Here is a 20,593-nt window from a genome sequence, read left to right on the forward strand (position 1 = left end):
GAGATACAGTAGATGGTTCCCCCAGTGCATCATGAACGCATCCGAGATTGATCCTGGGTTGTGTGTTTGGAAGGCGTGAAACATTGGATACTTCCTGTTGCTCCTGATGGCAAATAGGTCTACCCAGGAAAACCCCCACCTTTGGAAGATGTCGTGTATGACGTCTGGCCGGATGGACCACTCATGACTGCGGAACAACTGGCTGAGGTGGTCTGCAAGCTTGTTGCGTGCTCCCGGGAGACAGGACGCCTCTAGGTGGATGGAGCGAGCTACACAAAACTCCCACAGCTGGAGAGCCTGCTGACAGAGAGGGGAGGAGTGGACTCCGCCCTGCTTGTTTATGTAAAACATGGCGGTGGTGTTGTCGGTCAGCACCGCCACGCAGTGACCTCACAATATCGTATGGAAGGTCTGGCAGTTCCGTCTCACCACTCTGAGCTCCACCAGCCTAGGGTATCTAAGACTCGCACTGGTATTGTTACTACCGAGTCTAAACTGTCTCAACCCGGCTGATAAGCTGAAGCGAGCCACGCCTGGGCTGGCCTGACACTCAGCCTGGTGTGCCTGGCCACATAGGTGCATGCCGCCATGTGTCCCAGGAGGCTGAGGCCTGTCCTCGTGGTTGTGGTGGGGCATCGTCTGAGCACCTGAATGACGTGTGACAGTGTTTGGAATATGGGCTCTGGCAGGATAGCTTTTTCCTGAACCGAGTCCAGCGCTGCCCCGATGAATTCTATTTGTTGGGTGGGTGACAACATTGACTTGTCCACATTGAGGAGGAGACCTAGTCTCTGGAAGGTGTCTCTGACTAACCAGACCTGGGGCTCCACCTGCTCCCTAGAGCGCCCCCGCAGCAGCCAGTTGTCAAGGTAGAGATACGCCTGCCTCTTGCGGAGAAAGGCCGCGACCGCGGACATGCACTTGGTGGACACCCCAGGGGCTGTTGATAACCCGAACGGGAGCACCGTGAACTGATGATGTGTGCGGTTGACAACAAACCTCGGGAAGTGTGGTGAGGAGGCCAGATGGCCATGTGGAAGTACGTGTCTTTCATGTCGAGGGCAGCGTACCAGTCCCCCGGATCCAGGGAAGGGATAAGTGTGCTCAGGGAGACCAGTGGAACTTTAACTTCACCATGAACTGGTTGAGTCCTCGCAGGTCCAAGGTGGGTCTGAGACCCCCCTTGGCTTTGGGGATTAGGAAGTATCCGGAATAGAATCCCTTGCCCCTAAGCTCCTGAGGAACCTCCTCCTCTTCCGCTCCCGGGGCGAGGCGTGCCTGCACCTCCTGGATAAGGAGTTGCTCATAAGAGGGATCCCTGAAGAGGGAGGGAAAAGGGAGGTGGGAGGGAGGGGAGGAGCAGAATTGGAGAGAATATCCCACTTCTACTGTGTGAAGAACCCAGGGGTCTGATTTTTATATGGGACCACACAGTAGAAGTGGGATAGATGGTTCAGAAAGCGGGGGGAAGGATCCAGGATAGTGCCTGGTATGCCGTCCTCAGGCGTCCCTTCAAAACCCTTCCTTGGAGCCCGACAATGGCATGGTCGGGCCCTGCCCTTAGCCTGAGGGAGGGTTGGAAGGTCTACGTCTATTATTCCTGCCCCTATGGCACTATGTATCCTGCCTTGGGCGAGGCTTCTGCTGCTGTTGGGGTTGAGGCTTGAAGGGTTTTCTCTGGGTAGCAGGAGTGTGCATTCCCAGAGATTTCATAGTTGCCCTTGAGTCCTTTAGGCTGTGGAGCCTCGAGTCTGTCTGGTCCGAAAACAGCCCTGCACCCTCAAAGGGAAGATCCTGCAGGGTCTACTGAACTTCTGGGGGAAGCCCGGACACTTGGAGCAAAGCGGTTCTCCTCATGACTACCCCTGAGGAGGTACATGCCGCGGAGTCAGCCAAGTCGAGGGAGGCCTGCAGGGATGTCCTGGCTACTGCCTTCCCCTCCTGACCAGAGCCGAGAACTCAGCCTTTGACTCAGTGGGGAGCAACTCCTTGTATTTGGACATAGTTCCACAAATTAAAGTTATACCTGCTGAGGATAGCTTGTTGGTTAGCTATCGTCAGCTGTAGGCCCCCCTGTCACGGAGTCCCCAGGCGATGCTCCGGAACTGCTCCCTACGAAGCCAGGCGGGACTCTGGGGCAGTCTCCTTTCTGTGAGCAGACTGTCTGCAGGACACACGGCTCACACAGCTTCCACCTTCCTGGGTCTGACCTCAGAGCATTTGGCATCCTCTGCCCCTCCATGCTCTTCCCACAGCGAGTCCGCCCAGGCGGGGTCCTGGGGAAGCCAGAGGGTCCTGCCCCCCAACTTCGCAGTCAGACGGGACTCTCAGCCAGCCAGTAAAACAGAAGGTTTATTAGATGACAGGAACATGGTCTAAAACAGAGCTTGTAGGTGCAGAGAACAGGACCCCTCAGCTGGGTCCATTTTGAGGGGGCAGTGAGCCAGACAACCACGTCTCCACTTCACTCCATGTCCCCAGCCCCAAAACTGACTCCCCCTCCAGCTCCTCTGGGCTTTGTCCCTTTCCCCGGGCCAGGAGGTCACCGGATTCCTTTGTTCTCCAACCCTTTAGCTCTCACCTGGCAGGGGGGAAGGCCCAGGCCATCAGTTGCCAGGAAACAGGGTGTCAGCCATTCTCTGTGTGCAGACCCCTGCACACACCTGCCCTCTAGGGCTCTGCAACAATCATACACCCTTATCCCACCCCCTAGATACTTAAGAACTGCCTAGGGGAAACTGAGGCACCCCCACACTATTCAGAGGAAACATTAAGAAGAGTCCTGCTTTGTCACACCCCCCCGCAGCATACTTTTCTGCCAAAGAGGTCCATATGTTTGGCTTCTTTAGCCTTAGGAGCCAGTGCCTGCTGGCCCGGTGCTCCTTCTCATTTACGGCCAGGACCACCAGGGAGCAAGGGTGTGGGTGGGAGAATAAGAACTCATATCCCTTGGAGGGAACAAAGTATTTTCTCTCCACACTCCTGGCGGTGGGCAGAATGCAGGCTGGAGTCTGCCACACAGTATTATCATTGTTGTAAACAGTTTTAATGACCAGCAACGCCACTCCAGAATGTCCACCACTGGGTCCTCTGACTTGATGACTTCCTCCACCTGTAGGCCCATGTTACGGGTTAGGTTAGGGTTAGATGTCAGAGAACAGCTCCTGTGTTCCAGTGCCGTGTCTTGGTGCTGGCCAAGAGAGGGTGACAGTGATCAGCGCCGGAGACACAGATTGTCGAATGCCCTGGGCTAGGCAATCATGTACCAAGGCCAGTGCCGGGGGGTGTTGCAGTGATGTAGACCGGGAATGGTGCCAGGAATGGTGCTGGTCCGGTGACAAAGAGCATCATCATCGCAGGCTTGCCTCTAGATGGCACCCGCCTGGGCGGTGCTGGAGGTTTCTCTCTGACAGCTGGGGCTGAGGTGTAGTACTCTCTATAAGTTCCTTTGCAGTCTCAAAAGTGTCGGGTGGAGGAGGGCTCCAACTCCTCCACCAGGTACTGCCCCGCCAGAGAGTCACTGCGGGCTGGGCTCAACGGTGCCAACTGGGGTGTTGGAGTCAGCCGCACGAGCTCTTGCTGCTCGGAAGTAGAGTCCTTCCTCTGAGGCAGCAAAATCTCCCCGGCTGGTCTCGCTCTCTGAGGAGAGCACCCTCTGCTCGCCTTCTTATGGTGCTTGTGGGGCACAGCTCCGTGCTGTGGTGCCAGGGATCTCCGGTACCAAGGGTCTCTAGCACCAGAGACCTTCCTCGGTACCGATTCGCAGAGCGACGCTGGGGTGCTCCGCACTGAGCTCGGGCCTGGGACTTGGCAGTCGGGTGCTGCTGGACGGAGTGCCACTTCCATTAACAGCTGCTTCAAATGGAAGTCATGTTCCTTCCTCGTCCTGGGCTTGAAAGCCTTGCAGATCTTGCAGTGCTCAGACTGTGCACCTCCCCTAGACCAGTGCTTCTCAAGCTATCTGATGTGGGGGACCAGCAGTTTCTTTTTCCAATGTGCGCGCAGACCGGCAGCCGACGGCTCACGGACCGGCACCGGTCCGCGGACCACCACTTTGAGTATTACTGCCCTAGACATGTCTGGCACGAGTCGTGAGGGTCACTATTGGGCATAAGCTTTTTGCCTACACTGCAAGATTTAAATCCCTGGGCTTGAGGCATGCCCTGAAGCCCAAGGTGGGGTGAGGGGAGAACGACCCACTCACCAAGTCTGTCCTAACTACAGATAAACTAACTACAAAACAAAACTGTGTCGGACTCAGTAATAGCCAAGGGAACACTTGCAAGCAAGCGAAACACAGTTCCAGTGCTGCCACGGACAGTAAGAAAGAACTGAAGGGGGGTCAGGTCGGCAGGGTCATACATTGAGCGCCATGAGGGCGCCACTCCAGGGGCTCCCTCGCCTACCCGATGGGGGCTGCTGAGGAAAGAAGTTTCCAACGACCATGCACGCGGTGCGCGCACACCCCTGCTTGGAATGGACGTGAACACTCACTCAAAGAAGAACATAAGAGCAGCCAGGCTGGGTCAGACCAAGGGTCCATCCAGCCCGGTGTCCTGTCTACCGCCAGTGGCCAGGGCCAGGTGCCCCAGAGGGAATGAAGAGAACAGGGCATCACCAAGTGATCCATCCCATCGCCCATTCCCAGTGTCTGGTAAGCAGAGGCTAGGGCCACCATCCCTGCTAATCCAGGCTAATAGCCACTGATGGACCTGTCCTCCAGGAAGGTATCTAGACTCTGGGGGCCAGAGGCTGGGCCTGGGTTGCTGGGGGTGGCTCACTGGGTAATTGCCCTGCTCTGTTCACTGGCAGGAGCTGGCAGGCTGGAGCCCTGGGCGGAGCCGCAGGGCTGGTCTCCTGTGCAGGGGGGGCTCCGGGCTGTGGACTCGGGGGGGGGGGGCTTATTGCAATCCCGCCCCCTGGGCCTGGCCCGTCCCTGCTCTCCCCCGCACGCACTGGCCTGCAGCAGGGCCCTCCAGCTTCCCGCGGCGGGCCCCACCCTTTGTGGGGAGTGAAGGGGTTAACCCCAGTGACTGACAGGCCTTTGAGCCAATCGCTGCCCCCGACCGGGCCGGCACGCCTTGTCCCGGCTCCGGCAGCCTGGCGCGTGTGCACAGTCCGGTCCGGCCGGGGGGCGCCCTGGCTCTGCCCGGCTCCCGGGCCCTGCGGGGGGCGGGGCTGCCCGGGCCGCACAGGGCGCGGTGTGAGTCCGGTTCCGCGCTCCGTGTGAACGGGGGGCGCCCCTGGCGGCTCGGGGGCCGCAGACGCTGCAGCTCCTTGGCCGGCGGCAGCCTGGCCCGGGCCCGGGGGCTCAGGAGCAGCCCCGCGGCGCCCCCTCGCGAGCCGGGCCCGAGCCGGCTGCAACGCCCGCCTCCCCCAGTCCGCGCCCGGCCGGGCCCCGCGCCGCACCCTGCGGCCGGGCCCCACGGGCGGAACCGCGGCTCGGACCCCGGCCCGACTGGCTCTGCTCTGGGCTAGAGGGAGCCTCGTCGGCCCGGCCCCACCGCGCCCGGCCCGGCCCGGCCCCACGGCCCCTGCGTCGGCCTGCATCCGGCCCGGGCCCACGGCCCCACGCATCCGCCCGCGCCCAGCCCGGCCCCACGCGTCGGCCCGCGCCCGGCCCCGCCCCGGGGCTGGAACGGCAAGGCTGGGTGCCACCAGGCGGGAGCCTGCCACAGGGTGAGCAACGGGCTGCAGCCCAGCCTGCTGCAGGCTCCTGCCATGGGCCTGCGGCCGCAGCCTGGGCTCAGGGAGGCAGACGTTTCCAGTCCCCTTTGCAAGGGGCCAGCCCTGCATGGGGAATCAGGGCCAGGCCCCAGCTTGGCCCGTCCCCAGGAAGCCTGGCCCAGAGCCTCCTGGCCCTGGCTGCTGCTCCCCCTGCCCCTGCAAGGGCAGGTTCAGTGCAGCTGTTTCCATGCCCATGCAGAAGCTGCAGCCTATGGCCCCACCCCTGGCTGGGCTGCCTCCCCCAGTAGGGCCAAGAGGCATGGAGGAGATGCCGCTGGAGGCTTTGGTATGAGCACATCCAGTTACCCAGGCCCCATCTGCCCACTGCGCCAGCCCAGCCATCACTGAAACACGTCCGTGGCCCAGGTCCGAGCAGGAACTTCAGTCCGTCGCACTGCAGCCACTGCTGGGGAGGACCCACCATTCGGAGAAAGGAGCACAGCACGTTCCAGCAGTTTGGGCAGCTGCAAGTACGGTAATCTGACTGCTACCGCACAGCTAGGACCCACTGGGAGCTGCAGGCACAGGCAGCGTTACGCCAGGACAAAGCTTGGAGAACAGGCCCGTCAGTCTAGCAGAGGAAAGCCTAACATGATCCAAGGGCTAGAAGTTGAAGAAAAACTCAGACTGGAAATAAGGCATAAATTTAACAAGTGTAATTAACTAGAAGAACAAGTTACCCCAGACCATGGCGCATTCTCCATCACCCACACTTTTCACAGCAAGACGGGATGGTCTAAAAGAGCTGCCCCAGGAATTATGGTGAGGCAGGTCTGTGGCCCGTGTTACAGTCAGACTAACTGAGCAGAGTAGGCCCTCGTAGCCACGGAATCTATTAATGTTTTCTTGTACGCCTCCATCTGTCTTGTGCAGCATGGCTGTTGGACCATGGCGCCAGCAGAAGAGAGCTCTCCCCTCAGCAGGGTAAAACCCGGGCAGAGAACCAGGGCAGCGCTATCCACGCTGGCACTGCACTCGGTGTAACTTACATGGCTCAATAGGGGGCTCTTTCACACCCGGAGTAACACTGACACCAGCTGTAGTGTAGACAAGCCCTTAGCCTGCGAGCTCTTTGGGGAAGAGACCGTAACAATGCTGTGTTTGTCCACCACCGAGCAGGAGGACCCTGGCCCCAGCTAACGGCTGGATACAGTGCCTCCAGCAGCTCACTTCAGCAGTAGGGTCAGGGCCCTCCCCTGGGTCAGAGACGCTCTAGTGGGCTCCTCTGAGAGGTCTCCCCTCCTAGCAGCAACCTACTTCTTGAGCGCTCATGAGCACGAATGGGGGGGTTGAGCCTAAGGGCATTAGTGCAGGAAGCCTAGAGGGCACAGCAAAACCTGCCCCTTGCCCAAGCCAGCCTGCTTCCACAGCAGGAGCTAAGCCACCCCCAGGAGCCCGTCCCACCCAGCCCTGAGCTCTCCAAACACAGAGAGGCTCTCAGCCACCTGGGGCTGCACTTCAGGGTCCCACGACCTCCGGCCCTGCACTTAATCCACCCTGACCCCATTCTCCCATGGCGCTGGCTCTCCAGGCCGCACTCGAGCCCTACCCGGAGCAGCGCAGTTAGGCCGAGCTGATTTCCCCATGCAGCGCAGCCCACGCTCTCCCCTGGGACCCCCAGAGAAGCAGCCCCAGGCACATTACAAAAGGTTTTATTAAAGGTTAAAACAGTCCAATACTGCGAGGTGTAAAAAGGCCAGGCTGCGGGCAAGGGCAGTGCTGGGCCAGCTCACAGTGGTTAGAAACGTGGATACAAACAGCCCTTTCGTCGGAGTGAGGTGACGGCTCAGCATGGGAACGGTGTGCTCTGTGAGGCCTGGCAGGAGCCGGGATCCATAGAAAAGTGTAAAAACCATTGTGCAGGTGGCACGTGCAGCCCCGGGGAGGGGGAGCCCTGCCAGCACGGGGCAGTTCCCTTAATGCACCAGAGTGTAGAAAAAGGGGAGGGGCCATAGTCCAGGCTCAGGGCACCTCCCGGGAGGACGACAGGGACCCAGCCCCTCTCAGGAGACAGGGTGAGTTGGGGAAGAGGCTTGTAGTGTCAAAGGCACAGAGAGGAGCCGGCCAGGGGCTCTGGGCTGCCCTGGCCCCAGAGCAGGCAAAGCACAAAGCGGGAAGGGCGGAGCTTCTACAACTACCAAAAACACACACACAAATCTCCTGCCCAAACCCAGCTCCCACATGCACCCCCAGAGCTCAGACCCTCAAATGCAGCTCTGGCCCCAGCTGCATCCCACAAGTACACACCTCTGCCACCCCATCACTACTCTGGGGGTCTCCCAGGGGCAAGGAGAAATCCTCACCCCACGCTTCCCCACCCTCCCCCCACAGCTCCCCACCACTCAGCTCACTGATCCACCCCCCCCTGCACAATTCTGCTGCACCTGAGGCCTCGGGGGAGCCTGGACCAGGGAGAGGAGGTGCAGGCCAGACCCTGCAGGGGTCAGAGTGCTGCTCCGAGGTCCCTCGGGGGGCCCTGTCAGCACCCCCACCATCAGGGAAGGAGGGCAAAGCCAGCCTCCCCCACACAGCTGGGTGCCCCTCCCCAGAGCACAGTGGAGTCAGGAATGCAGCCCCCACTCCTGCTAGATCACATGTGGCCCCCCAGCTGTACTGGGTTTGGGTCCCCTGCAGGGCAATGGGACGAAGGCACCGCCAAGCTGCAGCAGAGCCACAGATGTAAACTAAGGGCAGCCGTGGCCAGGAGCCCCCGCCGGTGCAGAGTCAGGCAGGGACAGCTGCAGCGCCCATGGAAGCGGGAACGAGGGGCCCTGGCTGGCACGGGCACCCAGCTCCCCCACACGAATGTCCCTGGGGGCCAAGCTCCCCAGCGGGCGGCCCCCCCAGCACGGCAGGGCTCAGGAGACGTGGGGCGAGGGGCGCCAGAAGCACCACGTGCTGCGGGTGCGCTGCTTCCGCAGCAGCTGCTCCTCCAGGTCCCGCTCCTTCTTCGAGCGCAGGTACAGATCCTCCTCCTTCAGGTACCAGACAGGCGGCCAGCGGTGCCTCTCGAAGTGCGCCTTGTTCTCTGTGGGGCAGGAGGGTGTCAGCCCCGACCCCCCGGCTGGGCAGGGGCTAGGACCCCCCCATCGCACTGCAGAGCAGCCAGCATCACCACAACCCCCAGCGACCCAGGGCAACTGTGCCAGGCTTCAGTGCCCGGCATCAGTCCCCACCCACAGCAACGGGCCCAGCGCTGCCTCCCGCCCAGGGAGCTGCTCTGCAACCACTGAGCTCCCTCCCTGGGCCTGGGAAGGCTGCCAGGGCCGGCCGGAGGGAAAACAGCACCCTGGTGTCCCCAGGACAACGGGTCAGCAGCCCTGGGGCGGCCCAGGGACAGGAAAGGAGCCTGGTGACTGCAGAGCCCCAGAAAGGGGGAGGGACCCAGAGGAGTACAGAGCGAGCCTCACTGGTAATAGGCTGCAGGTGGGGGGCAGTGACACAGGGGCTCCAGAAGGGCAGATCTCCCCCCACCCCAAAACTGAGCATCTGCAATACTCATGTTCCTCTCCTCAGTGCCAGGGAAGGTGGGTTGTTCGGCAGGAGGAGGGTGGGGGTTAAAATGCAAACACCCCAGCACACTGGAGGTAGCTAGAGTGGGTGGTGACGGTGGAAGGTTCGCTCCTGAAATATCCCCAACTCTCTGCACTGACACCTCCCTTTGGGATGAGCAAGAAGGTGGGGAACTGGGGGGTCAGAATGTGGCATGGGGAGCAGGATCTTGAAGACTGGACCGCCCTGAGATCTGGAGGGGCTGCTGGAAGCGGGGGTTCAGGCTGGTACCCAGAGGCACAGAGAGGGGCCCTCTGGGAGTTGGGGGTCAGCTCCCCACCAGACTTACTCACCTTTCCCGTGCAGTTTTAGCTCCCTTTCCCTCCCAACCCAGAAGAGGTTAGCACCTTCCAGCTCCTATTGGCCAGCTGAGATGCCATGCTAGTGTTCCACTGGGTGGCATGATAGAAGAGTAGGGTTGGAAGACACCTCAGGAGGTCATCTTGTCCAACCCCCTCCTCAAAGCAGGACCAATCCCCACTAAATAATCCCAGCCAGGGCTGTGTCAAGATGGGTCTTAACCTCTAAGGAAGGAAATTCCACTACCTCCCTAGATAACCCATTCCAGGGCTTCACCACCCTCCATGTGAAAAAGTTTTTCCTAATATCCAACCTAAACCTCCCCCACAGCAACTTGAGACCATTACTCCTCGTTCTGTCATCTGCTACCACTGAGAGCAGTCTAGATCCATCCCCTCTGGAACCCCCCTGCAGGTAGCTGAAGGCTGCTATCAAATCCCCCCTCTCTCTTCTCTTCTGCAGACTAAATAACCCCAGTTCCCTCATCACTTTCATTCAGGCCGCCCAGGGGAGAAACAGCCAGGCTGGGGTGGGGGTGGGAAGAACAGCCCCTCCCCCCCTCAGAGTGCCATGCCAGTCTGGGAAGCCAGGGGACCTCGCGCAGGAGCCGGGATGCAGGCACTCCTGCCGTGCCGGCCGGCACCCCGCAGGCAGCGAGGGGGAGCCCGAGCCCCCGGCCTCTTCCCCACAGCGCCCCCCCGGCCCGTACCTGGCGCCAGGTACTTCATCTCCCTGGGGAAGCGGCGGCAGACGCTGTTGTAGTTGGTGCAGATGTAATGCAGGCACCAGGCGGCCAGCTGCCGGGCATTGTGGAACTGCAAGAGAGCAGCAGGCTGAGAGCAGGGAAGGGGGCCCCCGGCCCCACCCACAGCCTCCAGGCAGTGGGCTTGGTGCCCTGTGACCCACAAAGGGTCTTGGCAGCCAGGCCCTCGCCCCATCAGGCCGCAGCTCTGGGCACCAAGCCAAGGGCCAGGCGGGTAACATGCTGGGGGCCCCAGGGCAGAGGCCAGGTGGCTCCACGTCCCAGCAGGCAGTGCAGCCGGGCAGCAGGAGCCTGGCTGGGGAGGGCAGGCACTGGGCAGCAGTCCCAGCAGACCTGGACTGAGCACGGCATGCTCCAGATGCCCCAAAACTGCTAGAAGCATCTGGCCCTGGCCACCATAGGAGACGGGCTACTGGCCAGCTGGGACATCGCTCTGACCCAGGACAGCCGCTCACGTTCTCAGTGGCACCACCCTAATCTGAGCAGGGGGAAGAGAAGCCACAGCTCAGACACCCCAAGCCCTGTCCCACCCCACCCTCCCTCTACCTGAGTCATCTCCAGGTAGATGATCACCTGCTGGTCGATCTCCACCTGCTGCACGTAGGCTCGGAGCAGCTCGTCCACAGCATGCTGCTCTGGGAGGGCAGAGACGAGGGGCAGTGAGCCTCCCGGGGGCTCCTGGCTCCGTGCTGGGGCTGCAGGGTCCCAGGTCGAGCCCTGCACGCATGGGGGGGCCCCCCTCATGCACTCCCACAATACCAGCTGTTCTGGTGCTTCTGGGAACAGCATGACCCTGCCCTCCATGAGCCCACCTGCACAGGCGGAGCAGGGTGTTCTTCGTTCCACGTCCCCCGTCCAAGGCCGGACAAAGCCATGTGCGGTTCTGTCTCAGCACCAGGCGGGAACAAGGCACCCACGAGAACCGTCCGGTTTGCAGCTGGCCCAATGGCCTTGCTGTGCGGGGCGGGGGGAAGCAGGGTGCAGGCTGGCCATGGGCAGCTGCCCCACAGCTCAGGCTGTGCTTGGCGGACAGAAGCCAGGCTCTGTGCCTGCCCCACATGGGCTGCACGAAGGGTCGAGCACTGCTCCAGGGGCCCTTACATAACAGCCTGCGTGTCAGTGACGCTCCAGGGACACATCGACCCGCCACGGCCGTCAGCCTCATTATCTTATCGGCGGCTCTCAGAGGAGGCCCGCAGCCCAGGAGCTGGGAGAGGCCGCCTGGGGCCGCGCCGAGCCTCACCTGTGAGTGCCTGCAGCCGGGGCAGACACAGGCGGTTGGTTAAGATCAGCAGTTCCATGGCGTCCAGGTCAGGCGTGGGGGTGAAGTGCCCGGTGTAGAGGAACTCCAGGACAGCACGCAGGCAGGCACACTTGGTGCCAGGCAGGGAGACCTGGGGGTGTCAAGGGGAACCTAAGGGACTCACCCCCAACAACCCCCTCCTCCCGCCAGAGCAATCTCTCTCCTTCAGGAACAGGCGTCCCCCTGCACTCCCACAGCCCCCAGCTAGCCCAGCCCTGCTGATGCTTGCGGCTATTCCCCCATTCGCAGGCCTGTCTGCTGGGAACAAGTCGGTTGTAATCCCCCAAACCCAATGGTAAAACCAGCAGAGCCAGCAAATAATCTACCAGGAAATCACAGCTTGTGGGGCAGCCAATGCTAGAGGGGCCTCGGCCAGGAGGGGGGATGGGTTCAGAGCCCTGGGATGACCCCCAAGAGGGGCTAGGAGCAGGCTGGATCTGGAGGGAGCAGTGAGAGGAGGTGGTGGCCGTGTGCAGGGGTCTGGCCCTGGCCCCAGTCCTGGCACCCGTGCCCGGCCACATGATCCCCCCCGCCCCCCGTGACCTTTTTATTTTTGAGATTCGCAATTTATCTCCGACGACACGCTGCAGCCACGCTGCCCCGTTGGCAGGGGAAAGGAACCTTCAGGTCACGTGCCCCCTCCTCCCCAGCCCAGCCAGCTGCTATTCACGCTGAGGGACAGCAGCTCAAGGGCTCTGGCCCCTTGGAGGAGGGGGGGACACCCCTGGGCCAGGCTGGAGGAGGGAGCAGGCAGCAGCAGCTTCACCACCAGGCTGAGTTGGGAGCAGCCCCGCTCCAGAGCTCCGCCTCTCAGCTCTTCCCATCGGTCCCAACCCCGTCACCTGCTGGGGGAGGAAAAAACCTCTTCCCTACCCTGCTCCCCCCTTGGATCTTGAGGAACCCCTCCCCCACCCCTGCCCTTTGCTCCCAGGATCCCCCACTCCCAGGGATCCCTCATCTGCCCCTTACCCTCCCTCCACACTGCCCCTCATTCCCCTCCCTGCCCCAACCCCACCCAGCGCAGCCCCCCGCTCACCTCCGTGGCGTAGCTCTCCCGGAAGTTGCCGCAGAACATGGCCACCATCCAATCACAGCCCGCGATGAGCAGCGGCTTGTGGGCCGGCACCGACCCGTCATCCACCAGGAACACAACGTCTGCGAGGGCAGAGCATGCAGTGAGTTCGTATGGCCTGGCCCCAGCCCTGCCCCTCCGTGCTTGGCAAAGGATGCCCGGGACAGAGGGCACAGCCCTTGCCACGTGACTCCAGCCACTCTGGGGACCGACACGCCAGGGCTGAGCAGCACCACACAACCAGGCAGTCCGGCCCGGGGAGGAGAGTGCCACACCCACCAGAAACAGCAGAGGGCAGCGGAACGGAATCACCCAGCTGGGGACCCACCAGGGTTCGCCCCAGAGGATCCGGCAGGGTACCCCAGGGTACTGACGTGCACGTGCAGGGGAAGGGCCCAGTTTTAAATTGCATCCAGGAGCACTGCACTGGGGCCAGCAGAACTGCGGGGAGAGCACCCCCTAGGGCCATCCTGCAGCACTGGGGAGAGCGCCCCCTATTGAACCCCAACCTTACTTCCTACAGCACCTGGATGCTAGAAGACGCCCCTGCTGAGGCCCCGCCCCTACCTGCAAAGATGCCCCTGCTGAGGCCCTGCCCCTACCCGCAAAGACGCCCCTGCTGAGGCACTCCTTGATGCGGTTGGCACGGCGCACATGGAAGGCTTTGGTGATCTCTTGGTTCATGAAACTCTCCTTGTTCAGCACATTGGCCACCATCATGCGCAGGTCGAAGACCTCCAGCAGCTCGGCGATGATGGCCACCTGCATGAGGTCTGCGCGGCCCTGGTCCAGCTGGCCCGTGTACAGGTACTCCAGCACTGCCTGGAAGGGCCCCGGCTGGACCAGGCAGTCCATGTACACCACCGTCATCTGCTTCTCCCGCTGGGTCACGGGGTCCTGAACCAACTCCAGCTGCATGCTGACAAAGCCCCGGCCCCAGCCTGACAGCTCCTGGCCCCTGGCCCCTGGCGGCTGCTGGCCCTCGCCCCGCACCAGCCGCAGGGGATCGTCACTCTGCGAAGTCCTGAGAGGGGCCTGGGCCCCATCATCTAGGAGGCCCTTCTCCATCTCCAGGCTCTTAGTCCTGGCAGCTGGCTCCTTGGCCGCCCGCCACTCCACACCACAGGGCTCCCCGGCCTGGGTCGCCGACCCCTCCAGGGTGAAGAGGTCATAGAACTTGGAGCAGGATGTGGCCAGGTAGACACGATGGGCAAAGACACTGTGCCCACCCTGCAGCTGGAAGACCACATCAGCACAGAGGGAGGTGCAGAAGAGGGCGGCGGGGCCCTGGCCACCGCTTGTGGGGGGGGCCGGGATGTGGATGACAGGCGGGGGTGGCTTGGGGGGCAGGAAGGGTGCCTGCAGCAAGGGCCTCTGCATCTTCTTCAGGTGGGATTTCCAGAACTGCAGGTGGCGGCGGGAAATGAGGGCGGCGCGGATGGCGTTGTCAAAGACATCCTTGATGCCGAACTGTGCCACCACGCTGGTCTCATAGTACGGCACCCCCAGCTCCTTGGCCACCTCGTGGCCCCGCTCGGGCGGCAGGATGTCCGTGGATCTGATGGGCCTGGCAAGGGAGAGGAGCCAGCAGGTCAGCAGGAGCCCCTGGCTAGAGGACAGACAGCCCAGTGCCAGGGCTGGAGAGAGCCAAACTGCCCACCTACACTGGGCACACACCAGGAGCAGGCAGAAAGTGCTGGCGAAAACCCCAAGTGAGACGGGGGATGCCAATGATCTACTGGGCAAGACATGGGTCTCAGACACCCTGCTCCCACTCAGAGCCTACAGGTAGGCAGTGACCTCCTCCCCACCCACAGCCCCAGGGGAGAATGGCAAATGTTGTGTCCGTACCAGCCCCAGGGCTGGACACAAGGGGCCAGCAGCTGGCACTCAGGGGTGCTGGCGGGCTGCCAGCAGCCTCAGCCCCAGAGCTGGCTGCCAGCAGCCTCAGCCCCAGAGCTGGCTGCTTCCGGCATTCAGTCCTTGGGGCCCAAGGCAGTGGGGGCACCCTTACTTTGCCAGAGGGCGCCGGGCACGGTTGACTGCCTCCAGGTCGGCATAGCGCAGGTCCAGCTGGCACCCTACCAGCACAATGGGTGTCCGTGGGCAGAAGTGCTTGATCTCCGAATACCACATGGTCTTCACATGGCGCAGGGAGTTGGGGTTCGCCAGGGAGAAGCAGAGAACCACCACATCTGACCTGCAGGCAGGAGGGGGAGAGATGAGGGGCAGCACCAGACCTGCTGTTCCCACCCACGGAGACTGCTGCCTTCGGGCACAGAGCAGCACAGCAAACCCCAAGCTCAGACTGACCCTCCCCCCCCCCCCACCTACATGGGCCCTACATCACCCTCTGCACTGCACCCAGGCGATCTAGCGGCCAGGTTCCCCCAGCAGAGCTGCCCAGGCGCTAACAGAGCCCTAGAGCTCGGGGGGACCCCCTATGCCCATCTGCCCCCAGGGAGGAGCCCAGCCAAGGAGGGCAGATCCTTGGGGATAGACTGAAGGGCCTGATCCTGCCCCATCTTCCCCATCAGACTTCTGGAGCCCCCAGTGCTATGACAGGAGCACTTACAAGGCTGCACACTGCTGGACCCCGATCTCCTGGTGCCTGGGCACATCTGCCAAAAAGCCTTGGGATAGGGGGCCTCTGGCTCCTGTAATCTGTCCCCGCATGGCCCCGAATCTCTAGGCACACTGGTTACTGCAGCAGCCCAGTGTGGGGTGCTCAGAAGGCAGCTATTTCAGGAGCGCTGCTCCCCCAGCACTAGCAGCCCATGCAAAAGCCAACAGAGCCCGTGCAAACCCTGAACCGGAGCCCGGCCCTCCCCTCAGAGCCCCCCAAGCCAGGGGGACAGCTGCTGGGAATGGGGGGAGGGTCAGAGAACCCTGTGCAAGCCTGGAGAGCATACGCTGGCCGAGCTGGGGCAAGGCCCCCACGCACCACAGAGCCTGAACTAGTCTGGGGAGGAGAGCAGCCCCAGCTACACAGCTCAGCATGGGAAGGTGCCTGAGGGAGGGGTGGCGAACAGCCCCCCCCAGTGCTGCCTCTGGCCAGGCTCCAGCAGCCACCTGTTCAGCATGTGAATGGAGAGGCCCAGCCAACCTGGCCTCTCCCCAAGGGGGCGCTATGTCCCCGAACCAGCCCAGGGCACATGGCCCAGGCTCAGCGAGGCCTGCGGCACATGGTGCCCGCCCCCGGCTGTGCATGGAGAGGGATGCTCAGCACAGGGGCCAGGCCCTGCTGGCAGACACTCCCGGAGCAGAGTGCCGCAGGGCAGGACAGGGGAAGGCACACGGGTAGCATTCCACAACACAGGTATCAGTAGTACCTCCTTCCGAGCGAGGGGATGGGGCCTGGGGCCACCCCCGACTGCCCCCCCAGCCCATGCGACAGGCTAGGCAGAGCCAGGCCAGCATGGGGGAAGGAGGAAAACCCAGCTGTGGCAGGTAGGGGGCTCATGGGGGCACTCACCCCTCTGAAGTGCAAGGGCACTGTGCGGCTGGGGGTGCCATCTCGTGCAGAGGTCGTAAGGTGCCCAGTACTCTGTGTTCACGTCTCTGGGGGTTGAACTCCCCTGAGGCATAGGGAAGAGCTGGCACCAGCTCGCCCAGGATCACAGAGTCAAAACTCAGACGAGAACGCAGGAGTCTGGGGTCCCAGCCCCTCTGCTCTGCTCACTGCTAGCGCCTCTCTTCAGTTTAGCCATTTACTCCCCTGAACTTCCCCTGCTGCTTCAGCTAGCTGGAAGAGTCTCCTTCCTGCGCAGCTGTTAGTCAGCTGCCATGCTCCATGCCAGAGGTGGCTGCATTTCAGTGCTAGGCAACACTTCCTGTGAAGTGCTTGGAAGGGAATGGGAGGGGTCTGTTCCTGTGGGACAACCACCTTTCATGCCCACGAGCAGACACCACATACAGGAACCTTGCCCTGCTGCCCAGCCAGCAGCAGCCCTGTCTCCGAAGTGTCACTGGGATTCAGCTGGGGGTGCCCACGTGAAGCAGAGTGCCCTGGATGTGGCCCTTGCCCAAGCACTGGGCAAGAGACAGGCTCCCACCTGGGCGGGGCAGACAGGACATCTGGAACGCACTGCGGGACGCCCGTGGGAGCCCTGCTGCCCCAGGGCCCTTGTCATGAGGCAGGGAGCAGCCGGAGCCACTCCTGAGCCCTGTTTGTTTTTAGTGGTGCCTCCCTGAGATGTCATTGGGAGGCACACTTGGACCGAGGCCCACATCACAGACCAAGTGGCTCCTGCCTGCCCGCCACCACAGGAACCCAGCCAAGGCAGGCGCGGTGCCCGGCAGGGAGGGGCAGACACCACCCCTGCCCCATGACACAGCGAGGGTTCAAGGGAGCGAGCTGGCTGCAGAGTTGCACCCAGCCTGGCCAGGCCCGTGCCGAGCCGAGCCTCCGCAGGGAGGAGACAGCTCAGGGCTGAGCAGCGCATACAGGAAACCCCTGCAGTAAGCACGGCCCCTCCGGAGACAGGGCCTGCGCCACGGTCGGGCCCAGCCCCAGCCCCTCACCACCAGAGAGGGCTGCATGGCCCGTCGGTACCTGGCAGGGCGGCAGACCTGGCCAGGGAGCCGCCTCATCCCCTGTGCATTTCAAACTAGCCAGGACCGCTCTAGAGAGCCTCCCTTGGGACCCGTCGGGCCCTGGGGCGGGAAGAGGTGGGCCATGCCCAGACTCCTCCGCTCTGCCTTGGGATTCAGGCTCAAGGGCCCAGCCACTTGGGGCTGAACACAAGACCTCCCCCCGCCAAGGGGACTAGAATGGGACTGCTGACCCCTTGGGGCAGGGAGGGTCTGTTGTGTTTGTACAGCGCCTAACACGACGGCCCCGACTCAGACTCCTGGGCACAAGTAAGGAGGCGAGGTTCAGCCTGGCCGGGGAGCTGACAGCCTGGCTGGCCCCCCCCTTGCAGCAGCCAAGCCCCCCACTGTGCGCATTGGGCTCCACACACATGCTTGTGCAGCCTGCAGGGACCCAGGGGAACACGAGCCAGGTATGTTCGCCAAAGGGCCAAGGGGCCCTTCCGGCCAGATGTCCCCAGGAGATCCCTCCGCCCCAGCTGCCAGCTTTGCCACCCGCTGCTGTTACCCAACACTGCCTGTGCTCTAAGGGCAGGCGGGGGGGGGGGGGGGGGGCCTGAAACCAGACACTTCCCCCACCCCCCACTCAGGGGCCAGTCCCCTTCCCCCAGGGTTTCAGCTGTCTGAGCAGCTTCCTTCTCCCGAGGGGAGGGGAGGGGAGCCCCCCCAGAGAAGGGGGAGGAGAGGAGAGAAGAATCACATGCCCAGCTCCAGGCAGAGTCAAGCAGCAGGTCAGTGTGTGCCCCCCTCCACCCCCCGCTCTCCCCAGAGCAGCTGGGGCATGGAAGCCTCAGGCACTGAGCTTGTTAGCAGTGGGGGAGTCACACCCCCTTCCAGCAACAGTCTCCCCACCGGGGAGCAGAGGGGTGGAGGCCTCCGGGCCCCTCTACCTTCCTGGACCAGGGGAGACACGAGAGGCCGAACAGAACTGGGGTGAGGCCGGGGGCCCAGGCAGCATGGCCATGGGGTGTCTGTGCAGCACCACACACAGGGCCCCCAGGAGCCAGGCTGAGGGGACAGCCAGGAGCAGGGACCCCCGACAGCCGCCGGGCTCTCACCTGCCGTAGGCAAACCGTCTGTCCTTGTGGTGGTCCCCGAAAGTGTCCCAGAGCCGCAGAGAAACGCTGACCTCATCCACCACGTCCCGGGAGCGCTCCAGCACCTGCCCCGGGAAAGCAGAGCAGGATAGCTCGGTGGGGCCCCCTCCCTGAGCCAGTTCCCCCTCTACCACAGGCCCCCCGGATCCCCACATGGCACCTCAGCTCCCCCCTCTCCTCCACTCAGGCGCTCAAGCCTCAGGGGTTCCTGTGCTACCCACGGTGCCACGCAGGGGCCTTCGGGGGTCTCAACCATGGCACGGGCCCATCATTGCTTGGCTCTCACCTCCTGGCACACGCGGTACTGGTCGATGGCCCAGACGGTCGGCACGTGGGTGGCCAGCAGCTGGTACTGGGTGAGGGTGGCATTGCAAGCCCTGGCACAGATGAGGCGTGTCTTGCCCACGGCATTATCCCCGACAACCACGCACTTAATGGTCTCAACATTGGGTCTCTCATAGTCCAGATCTATATCCATCAGGGCACAGCTGGGCGGGAACAGCAGGCAAGGGAGTTATTGCACAGGGAGGGGCATGGCCCCAGCTGCCGAGCACACAAGCCCCCGGCCAAGACCCTGCTCCCAGCTCAGCGCCCCAGCAGGGAGCTACTCCCCATAGACTTGGCAGCTGCTGGGAAAGGAGCTTGCAGACAGACCCAGAGCTCTCCAGGAGCCCGCCGGGACCCAGGTGCTTGGGGGCACCACCCTCATCGGGGGATGGGCCCGACTCCCCGGTATTAGGGGCTTTGTCTGAGAGAGGCAACTATCCCCCCCGCCTGAAAATAAGTGCCCCGATTTGTCACACTTGCTCTCTGGTCCCCGCCAGCAGCGGACCGGCCGGGGGGAGCAGGGGAAGGGGCTCTGGGGTCAGCCAGGGCTAGGAGAAGGGGAGGGGACCGCAGCTCTGGGGTGGCGAGGCTTGGAGGGGAGGGGGCTCCGGCAGGGGTGGGCACAGCCCGGGGGGGCCATGCCCGGAGCTACCAGACCAGACTGGACCGGGGGGGAGAGAGGGGGAAGGGGAGGGGGTCGGTCTATACCCCCGGGGGGAGAGGGGACTCCGGGGGGACAGGGGGCTCCGTCCATACCCCCGGGGGGAGGGGAGGGGAGGGGGCTCCGGGGCGGGGGGGGTCGGTCTATACCCCGGGGGGGAGGGGGAGGGGGCTCCGGGGCGGGGGGGGTCGGTCTATGCCCCGGGGGGGAAGGGGAGGGGGCTCTGGGGCGGGGGGGGTCAGTCTATACCCCTGGGGGGGAGGGGAGGGGGCTCCGGAGGGGGGGCAGGGGGCCCGGGGGTCCATGCCCGGAGCTCCCGGCGCAGCGGCCCGGCCAGCCCCCCAGGGGACCCCCCGCGCCCGGCCCCGCCCCTCACCTGCCTGGGGGTCCCGGGGCGGCTCAGGCCGCTCACGGCGCCAGCTCGGCCTCCGGGCGCGCCCGTCTGCAGCGCGGCGGCCGCCGCCGCCTCCGGCCCATCGCGCCCCGGCCGGGCCGCTCCCCTCCCGGCCCCGCCCGCCGCGCGGCCCCGCCCCCGGCCCGTTATCCCCCCGCGCGCCGCCAACCAGCGCCCAGGCCCCGCCCCGCCCGCCGCGCGGCCCCGCCCCCGGCCCGTTATCCCCCCGCCCGCCCCTAGGCCCCGCCCGCGGCCCGTTGTCCCCCCGCGCGCCGCGAACCAGCGCCAGGCCCCGCCCCGCCCCCTGGCCCGTTATCCCCCCGCGCGCCGCCAACCAGCGGCCAGGCCACGCCCCCAGGCCCCGCCCGCCCCTAGGCCCCGCCCCCGGCCCGTTGTCCCCCCCCGCGCGCCGCCAACCAGCGCCCAGGCCCCGCCCCGCGCCAGAGTTCGCGTGCGGCCCCGCCCCCAGGCCCCGCCCGCCGCGCGGCCCCGCCCCCAGGCCCGGCCCGCAGTTTCACAAAGAAGACCCGCGGGAGGCCTGACGCCCACGTGACACGGCAGCGCCTCGCCCCCGCCCGAAGGGGCCGCCCGGCCCGGGGGGCCGGACCGCCTCTTAAAGGGGCAACTGCCTGGGCCCCTCCCCACTGCGGCCTCCAGCGCTGCCCCCGCCCCCACCCCCACCCGGGCCGCCCAGCGCTGCCAGGGTCCCCCCCTCGAGCTCCGCCCCCCAGCCCCTGCCCGCAGGACCAGCACCACCTACCCCATGTGATCGCACCCCAGAGCCCCCCCCCAGAGCCCGGCCCC

General features: G+C 63.9%; 1 protein-coding gene across 4 annotated transcripts; it reads right to left on the minus strand.

Moving 5' to 3' along the window:
- Positions 1–8,093: 8,093 nt before the first annotated feature.
- Positions 8,094–19,841, minus strand: LOC141986935 (rho-related BTB domain-containing protein 2-like). 4 transcript variants are annotated; one of them, XM_074952010.1, is made up of 10 exons: positions 19,772–19,841; positions 18,694–18,895; positions 18,369–18,472; positions 14,732–14,917; positions 13,320–14,284; positions 12,682–12,800; positions 11,586–11,736; positions 10,916–10,972; positions 10,289–10,394; positions 8,094–8,755 (listed from the first exon to the last, which is right to left on the minus strand). In XM_074952010.1, the coding sequence occupies exons 2-10, from the start codon at positions 18,883–18,885 to the stop codon at positions 8,452–8,454; spliced, it is 2,184 nt and encodes a 727-aa protein (XP_074808111.1). In that variant the 5' UTR covers positions 18,886–18,895; positions 19,772–19,841; the 3' UTR covers positions 8,094–8,451. The 4 variants fall into 4 exon arrangements, with proteins under 4 accessions (XP_074808111.1, XP_074808110.1, XP_074808114.1 ...); XM_074952009.1 differs by having other exon boundaries at positions 10,889–10,972; XM_074952013.1 differs by having other exon boundaries at positions 10,916–10,977.
- Positions 19,842–20,593: the final 752 nt, after the last annotated feature.

The sequence above is a fragment of the Natator depressus genome, chromosome 4 (assembly GCF_965152275.1).
Source record: "Natator depressus isolate rNatDep1 chromosome 4, rNatDep2.hap1, whole genome shotgun sequence".
NCBI classification, from domain to species: Eukaryota; Metazoa; Chordata; order Testudines; family Cheloniidae; genus Natator; species Natator depressus.

Coding starts and splice junctions, on each gene's coding strand:
- LOC141986935 (XM_074952009.1), bottom strand. CDS start 18,885: ATGGATATAGATCTGGACTATGAGAGACCCAATGTTGAGACCATTAAG. Junction 10,973..11,585: donor CCGGCTGCAGGCACTCACAG/GTGAGGCTCGGC, acceptor CTCCCAGAGCAG/CATGCTGTGGACGAGCTGCT. Junction 8,756..10,288: donor GATGAAGTACCTGGCGCCAG/GTACGGGCCGGG, acceptor CCTGCCCCACAG/AGAACAAGGCGCACTTCGAG.